We start from the raw sequence: 9,853 nt of genomic DNA, 5'->3' as shown, positions 1-9,853 counted from the left end.
TAAAAGAGTTGATTGAGTCCAAAACAGGGATATCAACAGATCAAATGAGGATTGTTTTTCTTGGGAGATCTCTTGAAGGTGAAAACAAACTTTCTGATTACAACCTAACCGAATGTAGCAAACTCCATCTTGTTTTGAGACTCAGAGGTGGTGGTATCAGTCAATTTGCAATCGATAACAATTTATTATCACCTGGTTATGATTATGACTTTCGTAATATCAATGACACCAAAGCCGGTCGAACTTATAAAAGAGGTGGAATGGTGTACAAACGTCCATGTGGATATATGCGATATGCACTGAATGTAATTGGAAAGTTTGATAATGGTAATGACACCTGGCTTGGTTCATCAAATTCCCCAGGTGAATGGGCAGTCTCTTATCATGGCACCGACCCCAAATTTGCAGATCCAATCAGTAAAAATGGATTTAAAGTCGGTACAAGAAATCTCTATGGTAGGGGTGTCTATTGCAGTCCAGATGTACAAGCAGCTGCTATATATTCAACAAAAAAGACTGATAGTAATTCTCGAAAGTACAAAATAGTCTTTCAGAATCGAGTGAAGACTTCTTCCATTAAACTGGCAAGTGACAATGGTGGTCCTTCTAATTATTGGTATATAGAAGATCCTCGAGACATTCGTCCTTATGGGATTTTAGTTTTAGAATGCTCTTAATTCATTCGTTACAACAATTATATTAATAAAAATGTTTTATTTCTATAGATATTTTAACAATATAATTAATTAATAGTATATTTATGATAAAATGGTAAACCAAAAATAGAATAAAAGCATTCAAATACAGAATAATATATAATTTCAACTTCTGTCTTTTTGAAAAACTCGGTTTTAATTTTTAGTTTTAGTGATTTAAAAAGTCTTTGTTTGTACTTTAATTCATCTGAAAAGGAATTTGAAAAAGTCATTATAATCGATTTGCTTGATATCGATCGTTTTACACTATTTTTTCATCTTTCCTTTATTCTCTGATTATCTTTGTTTACCTTATAAATAAATACTTAGTGGTCTCAATACCATCACACACAACAAAATGAACAAATCACACACTACAGTATCCATTTGTCTTTGATATTGTTATTTACCAAAAATAATGGCAAATGCTGAAACAAACCAAGTTTATTGAATAATTTTCTTGTATAATTTTGCTTTTGAGTGTGTATACCTTTTTAACAATATAAATAAAGTTTTTCAGCTTGCAATTTGATGTCTATACAGTTAGAACTATTACTAATAAATAACATTTACCCTACTGATGAACTACATTTTGATGTTTGAGTTTGCCAAGCGCATGTTCTTTTTGATTAACAATAATTCAATGTTTAAGTCTGTTAATTTAGTTATTTATGTGTTAGTGATTTGTTTCTATTTTTAATAAAATCCAAGTTGTTTGTTTTTGAATTTTTTTGTTGTAACTTTTACTTTATATTATTAAAAATTCTTCCAATTGTTGTTTACAACTAAAACACCTTTTTTTATTGTTACTCTCAATATTATAGTTTAAAAAATCAAATCAGTAAATTTGTCTAAGTTTCTATTTAAGTGAAAAAACAAAGATTTAAAATACAAATAATAAAAAACTGATAATATCTTTTTGACCGCTTCCACTAGATATCATAAATTAGAATAATAAAGATATAATAAAACGAATAGCAATATTTACCATAAATAATGAAAATGCCCTGTGGAAACTTTTTCTGTCTGAAATAATAATTTGTATTATACTTTTTTATAATGTTATTAATAGAAGTATTTGTACCTAATAAAGCTATTAAACAAAGGATGAAATTATTTTTTATCATGAAAATATTAATAATAATAACGGTATAGAAACTGTAATTAAAGTAATTGATACACAATAATACTTTTAACGTTTGCTTCATTTTTGTCAATATCGAGAGTTTTTCGTGATGGAGCACTTGGATACTGGTCTGGCAACTCAACAATTTCACTCATTAAATCTGTTTTTTCTTTTCTAATACATTTTCTGCCATCATATAATAACAAATGGTCAAATTTCTGAGTCACAATAAAATTTCGACCTACTGCATTAGTATATCTCTCATATCTAGAAATTTTTGTTATCCCATCTTCTTTCAAAGTAAATACAAATGCTCTGGGATCTTCAATTTCAATAACATTTTTAAGTCCATATCTATTATAAGATGTTGGATCGGGATCAATTCTCTTGTAAAGCACGTTTCCATATTGGTTTCCATTATTATATTCAACTACAAAACAGAGTTTGCTATGGTTTTTGATTTTGTCAAAGAAAGAATCACACCTATCATCTTTATTGTTGTTAAAAACAATTTTTGATTTATTGGTCCAACACCTCTTTCCAGTTCTTCCACATTTATGCCACTTTGTGTTGACAATAAACAATTCTTCAATTTCGAAACTTTTTCATATATTTCGGAAAGGGTATTTTTATTATATTTATAATTCTCATTGTAATCATTTAATCTTCTACTAACCAATTTGAGATATTCACTCTCGATAAATGATTCTTCTGTGTTGTTTACTATCTTGTCTTTATAAACAATACGATCTTTATATTAAATTTTTGGAGTAGATTGTGAATCTCCATTGAATTTGGCAAGTATTTCATCGAGAGTGAAATTATTAATTACGTCCAATTTACTCAACGCCAATGCGATATTATTTGCCTTAATTTGGGTGTTTTGACTTGAAGATGTCATTTGTGATTTTTTTGTTTTGTTTTCTTTTTATTTGGATGAATGATTATTATTTGTGAACAAAGAAAAATTTATGTAAGTTCTGAGTTAATGATCATTTTAACAATAATTAATATTATTATTTGAATATAAAAAATCTTAATAATGATTTTAAACTACCTTTTCAATTTAAAATCGTATCAAATAAAAAGTTTTTAAATGATTTTTAGTTTTTCACTGAAACTTTATTAATTTAATTGTTTAGAAATATAGTTTTTTTAAAAAATTTATAAATAATAAGTTATGTACTTAAAAATCTAATCTAGAAATATAATAAAAACTTCAAAAACCAAATAAATGTTTTTACCTGTTTTTAGAGTTTTCAGATACTGATATTTCTTAATATTTTTGGGGTATTAAACCCAATAAACAAAAATAATAATAAAAGTTTAATTATTTCTCAAAAGTATATGATAAAATGAACTTTTACTACATATTATTTAATACATATATTCATATTGTTTCAATTAAAAAATATTATTATTTTTATAAACAATTATTCAATATATTGTATAAAGGATAGCTTAGTTCATTATAATACATTAATATTTATATTATTTAAATGAGTGTTATTCAGTGTGATATTAAAAATAAATGTAAATTATTGTCTATATTATATTGTATTAACAACATATTGTCGATATATAATAATTGTTAATTTTTTTCTATTTTTATGTTGTAAAGTTACATATACTTTAATGTTTTTAAAAAGTGATATAAAAACAACTTTATAAAACAACAATTCAATACATCACTAGACATCGGGCCCGTCTTCTAGAATTTGGGGTTGTTGGGCCTAATAAATTCAATTGCCGCGGGAAAATTCAAATAACACTTGCCCGCTTTTTGCAGCCATTCAACAAATGTTATTTGTTTTTTCTTCTTTTTGATTCCTTCCTTCTAAAATAACAAAAATGATCATTTAAAATAAATCAAATTTAAAACATAAAAATGCCCAAAACAATAACTCAAACAACAAACTTGAAATTCCATTTAATTAAAAAAACCAAAATATATATATTGTTTTTTTTAATTAAATAAAAATATATTTTATTATAAAAGCAGAACTCCCCAAAGCAAACAAAAGAATTAAACTATTTAACAAATTAAAAATTATAGTATAAACCATATAAAGATAATTTTTTTTATTTTATTAAGTTTAGTATTGTTTTTAACAATTATAGTCATTTTATGAATATTAAAGTTTATCTACAACAATAACATTTTGTGATTGCGCGTGTTATTTTATAAATTTTAAACATACATAAACTTGTTTAGTATTATATTGAATTTATCGTTTTAACAATTTGAACTTTATTTACTTTTAATATCATTTAATTGGAGGTCCAGATGTTCCAAACGAATTTCTTTTTTGACAAAGAGTTACATTTTCCTTCTTTTTTTCTGATTTAATTTTGTCAATTTGTTTTGTTATTACATACTTCGACATTACAAGTTTTCTTATTGTAGAAGCATTAAGTCTTGCTCTCTTTTTATCAAAAACATAATTAAGTAAACTAAAAACCCTTTCCGAATCAATACTTGTTGGGGGATAAATAGATATTTTCGAACTGTTCCTTGTAGCAACACATACTTATTATCTTGATGACATTTTTTCCAAAATTGAAGTGCGTTCATTTGAGTGTCGTTTTCTTTTTCAAACTCTTCTACTTCTTTTCTTATTTTTATTTGTAAAATATCATCTGTTGTTGCATCACTTGAAACAACATTGTATTCACATGTTGAAAACCCGAACGCAGACTTGATTGGTAAGCCTTGTAACAAGTCTTTCATGACTTCTTGTAAGAATAACATGCGTACCTTTTCTTGTATTCTTATTGGTAATTTCACTCGGTATTTTGGCGTAAGATAACAAGGAATTAAGTAGCATTTTTCATTCAATATGGATTTGAATCGAAAAATAAAAGCTTCTGCTGCACAACTTTTCCATTGAAAATTCGTGCAGCTGGGAGTTGTTCCTTCTTTTGATTGGTTGCAATCGATATCTTGGTTTTCAATTTCGTTTTCTGAATCATCACTACTAACAACACCATTGTCTGGATCATCGAACACAAAAACATTTGTTTCGACCTTTTTTTATCTTTCAATTGTTTTTTTCTATAAATCATTTTATTATTCTTATTTTCCAATTTTTTGAGTTGTTCGTTTCTATATTTAGTTATTATTGCCTCTTCTTTTTCTACTTCATTTTGAACCTTTTGTAGTTTTTTCTTTTTTCTTTGTTGAGCTTTCAAAACCTTTTTTTCATTAAACTTTTTTTTCTATATCAAAATGCTCCATTATTTCGAAAATATTCATCGCACTAACATCTTCTCCCCATAGTGTTTTTGGGTTAAGTACAACCCACAATTTTGTTATTTCATCAATTACTTTTGAAGATGGACATTTATCAGAAGAAAGCATATTATATATTGAGTTTAAAGACTCGGTAAAACAATATATTGAGTCAATCATATTACAATCATCTTCAGTCAACGGACACATAGTTCCCAAATTAACCAGAGCCCCCTTATTTTGCTTCAGACATTTAAAGACTCGGAAACAGCTATTAAAACGAGTGGGGCTAAAAGTTTTTTCAGTACAATATTTTTCATTTGAAATTTGTCAATTTTCCTTTAACATTTCTGTTAATTCTGGTGACATTTGTAGCGCCTTTGAAAATTTATTTAAAAATAATAATAATGATCTGAATTTTACAAAAGTATTGGTGACTTCTCCGAACAACAAATTTGATGTGTGAACTACACAGGTTAGTTTATTTTCACAAAGTGAGTTTAATTGATTATTTGAACTTCCATTATCTGTGTTTATCGCAAATAGTTTATTTTTAATATTGTTTAACAAGAATACATTTCACTCCATTTGCTATTGCGGCGGATTTGTGACGACCTATAAATTCACCCAATTCCAACAATTCATCAATACACTCAAAGTCCTCCGTTGAAGATCTTAAAGTCACAACTATAAAATTATTACCAAACTTTGATGCCAAATCAGTTGTGACATATGACTTCAATGGATCAATATTGTTGTTAAACTGGTTTTGTAAGTTGATTTCTTCATTGAAAAATTTATCTAGAAATATTTCCTTCATTGTTCTCGTCGAGTAAAGATGTAGTTCGGGTTCAAAAAAGTGTAATAAATCGGCGAGACATGGATTGTCAAACTGGCTGAGTGGAATAGATGCTGAAATGAAAAATTTCAACAACAGCTTTAAAAAAGCCCAAGTATGTGGGTCGACATTATCCTCACATTCAAGAAGATGGTCCTTTTCGTGTGATTTAAGATTGTTGATATGAAATTCAAAAAGGTGCCGAGTCATTGAATGTGGTCCATTCTTTAGAGAACAAGTGATCTGTGTACTACCGAAGAGACAATAACAACAAGTATCGCATGTGGAAAAAGGAGTATAGTATTTTTGATACCACTTTTCATTAACTATACTGGTTTTCATTGTTTGTTTTTTTGAGTTTTAAATAACAAATATACAAAAATGAATTATTTAATAAATAATGATTGTTAATTTTTATGAAGAAAATAAAATGTTATATTTTTAATGTTTTTTTTCATTATTTACCATAATTAAATATTGCCATTTTTCTTTTTTTTGTTTCAATTATTTTTTTGAAAATAAAAACTGTTTTGTTTTATATGAACTGTAAATAATTTATTTTTTGTTTTTTTTGGTAAATAAACTCATAATGTCTTAAAAGTATCATTTTTTATTGTTATTTCATTTTTGGAAAAAAGTTTTTTAAATTGGCATCATTAATTATTATGTAAACACGTATAATTAAAAACACATAATAACCTCTATTTTACCAATTGATAATTTAAAAGTATTATCACGGCAAAATTAAACATTGGCTATTACGTTGCATTTTTGATGCTAAATATGGTAACGGGCCCGATGTCTATACATCACTATTCAATATAATGTTATTGATCATAAAACAAATCTTGACTAACAATTATTTATTAATTACATTTATTTATAATTTTAATAAGATGTAATAAATTTTAAATTATTTAAACAAGTAACTTTTTATTCAAATAAAAAACGTTTTCATGACAATTATGTGAACGTTGCTAATTAATATTAAAACAAATAAATATTGTTAAAACGAATGTTTTTGTTGTAATATAATAAGCTATAATTAAAAATTATTAAACAAAAATAATACATAAAAAGTATGTTAATAATTAAATCAAATTAAATACTTTCATATAATAAAAAAGTGAACAAAATATTTGTTGTTTTGTGTTAAACAAACAAACATTTATTTTAAGTAACATTTCATAAATTAAATGATATTTGAAACAAGTTTTTATTTAAAAACAACAAATATTAAAAGCGATAATATCTTTTTGTATCAATAATTAATGATGTAACTATTTTGTCTATTTTCCAAATAAAAAGTTTACATAAAGATAATCATAACATCTCGAAAACAATTAAATGTTGTTTTTAATTGTATTATATTTCTTTGATGTAATTTATGCCTTTTCTGATACTCCATTAAAATCAAGTTTCATTAGAGTTACTCATGGACAAGAATATGAATTGGCACGAAAGTTCGAGTCACAAGTTGAAAATTTAGAACAACAAAACCAGAATTTACAACATTAATGATTACAATCCATTCAAAAATAAATTATTTTTTGTCTAAAATGAAAACACTAAAAATGTTTCTTTCACGCGGAGTTTTGTTTGGCCCATTTTCAAGACAAGAACTTATTATTTTTAACAACTTTTGTTACATGTTTGAAATCCTAGAAAAGGAACTTGAAGTTGATCATCCTGGTTCAAGAAGAGTGATTGCTGCAATAAGATTTCTCATTCCGATAATTGAATGGATGGCTGCAGAAAGCACTAAAAGAACGTTGGGTACGTTTTGGAAAGCACAAAAAAGGTTCATAAGGAAATTTGAAACATCAAAAATGAAACGCAAAATTACAATTGAAAGAAAAAAAGAGGTTGAAACGATGGAACTTAAATTTAAAAATATAAGAACATTTATATTTGATCTTACACATTGTTTATTTGATATGTTGGATAATCCGTTGTTTACTTATTATGAAGCTCGAAGAGAGACAATTGGTATTGTCCAAAACATGAACAAGTTTTTGTTGGGTATAGAAAATGGAGTTGAAGAGAATAAACCAACTAAAAGCTTTTATTCACAAAGACTATTATGAAATAAACGATTGGGAAATAGTTTTGATTTTTATTGTTTTTAAAACACTTTAGTTGGATAAATATTTAACATGTGACATTTGTATATATTTAAATTATATCTATATATCAGTAAATTAAAAATGTATTTAAAAAACAAATATAATGACAGTGAATGTTACATTTGATATTAATGTGATATGTTATTATTCTATAATTTTTAAAAATAAAATTTTTTTTATAAAAGTAATCATTGTGTTTGTATTTTTATCTATTTTATAACATTCATTATTAAGCAATGTTTTGTTAAATTTGCGAGTGTTATTAAAAATATTTGACTATGTTTAATTTGATAATAAATACACACAAAAATTATTGTGTTGTACAATAATTTTTATGTGTTTTTGAAATATATTTTAAGCATTTTGCTTTTAAATAATATTCAAAGTTATAAGGAATTGACAATATTAGTATCAAATGTTAAACCAAATAACATTTATAACAACACTAAACAAAAAAATATTACAAACTAATAATTAGTTGTTGATTTATTATTATTTATAATAATAACTATTAATTATAATAGTAAATTATAGCAATTGTTATTATATTTTATTATTATATATAAATAATATTATTAACTATTTTACAACTATATATTTTAATAAATTTTCACTTTTATGATATTCTGGTTGTAATAAACAAATTAATTTCATTTAATTAAAATATAAAAAAATACAAAATAATAAAACTATACATTATTAATAAAATATAATAAAAATAATAGAATAGTTTAATAGTTAAATTAAATCAAATTGTTAACTTGATAACAAAAATAGCCAATGAGTCACAACCGATCATTATTTGACTATTTTGTTATTCGTCGCTCAACAAGTGTATCTCAGAGTTATATAAGTGAGACTGTGACTCAATCAGAACTCGACATTTCCAAAGAGAAAAAGCCGAAGAAAAGTCTTGAGGACTATGACTTTACTATAATTACACACCCATTTTCAGTGCTTAAAATTAAACCGCTCCAAACAACAAACCAGCCAACACCAAAAAAGATTCAAAAATTTTTGAAGCACAAAAAAGTGAAAACAAGACGAGAAATTCTTTGTAAAGACAAAAACACGCGGAAGTTCAAATATTTAAAATTTGACTGCACAAGTCGAGGAACGGAGATATGCAAAAACGTGTTTATAGGAAGCGCACACGTCGCGTGTAACACTAACTGGCTCAAAGAGAATAAAATCAAAAAAGTGATCAACGTGACGCCAAATCTTGTGTGTTTCTATGAGAATAGAAGTAACGTGGAATATCACTACTTTCAACACCAAATAGTTACTCTAAGAGTCCCTGTGAGAGACGAGTCGGACGCTCCAATTGAAATGTATTTCGACGAGTTAAAACAACACATCGACGAGGCAAGAAGTCATAATGAGAACGTCTTTGTACACTGCGAAAAGGGACTTAGTCGGTCTGCTTGTGTAATTGTGGCTTATTTGATGATGACTTATCAAATCAATATTAAAACAGCAGAAAAGATATTTAAAGAGAGATTCTATCGTATTGCTCTACACAGCGGATTTTATCAGAAACTTAGTTTGTTGGAAGACCAAAACAAAACGCAAAAATGTCAGAAGAGAAAAACTAGAAAAAGCGCCGAGAAGGTCAACGAAGAACTTGTGAAGTTTATTATCAACGAAATGGAAATGAAAAAAGTCGAAGAGTGAATAAAGTAAATTTGTAGTTTAAATAAACTTTAATTAATTTAATTATTTATTTAATTAAAGAGAAAGGACGGACATGGGGACGAAGAACGGGAAAATGGGACAAAAAACTTTTTTTTTGTGGTTTAGGGACTTCCTCCCGCTATAAAGGATGTCTTTCTGTGT

At 26.2% G+C, this 9,853-nt stretch overlaps 2 protein-coding genes across 2 annotated transcripts; both read left to right on the top strand.

Annotated features, from left to right (window-relative positions):
• Positions 1–44: 44 nt before the first annotated feature.
• Positions 45–677, top strand: EIN_103140 (hypothetical protein; the record flags this gene model as incomplete). The annotated part of the gene is made up of 1 exon (XM_004255534.1): positions 45–677. One exon carries the CDS (start codon positions 45–47, stop codon positions 675–677), a length of 633 nt encoding a protein of 210 aa, XP_004255582.1.
• An 8,120-nt stretch (positions 678–8,797) lies between these two features.
• EIN_103130 (dual specificity protein phosphatase, putative) lies at positions 8,798–9,691 on the top strand (the record flags this gene model as incomplete). The annotated part of the gene is made up of 1 exon (XM_004255533.1): positions 8,798–9,691. The coding sequence occupies one exon, from the start codon at positions 8,798–8,800 to the stop codon at positions 9,689–9,691; it is 894 nt and encodes a 297-aa protein (XP_004255581.1).
• Positions 9,692–9,853: the final 162 nt, after the last annotated feature.

This window comes from Entamoeba invadens (assembly GCF_000330505.1).
Source record: "Entamoeba invadens IP1 unplaced genomic scaffold scaff_1105074725029, whole genome shotgun sequence".
NCBI classification, from domain to species: Eukaryota; Evosea; order Mastigamoebida; family Endamoebidae; genus Entamoeba; species Entamoeba invadens.
This window is presented reverse-complemented; position numbering and strand designations above follow the sequence as displayed.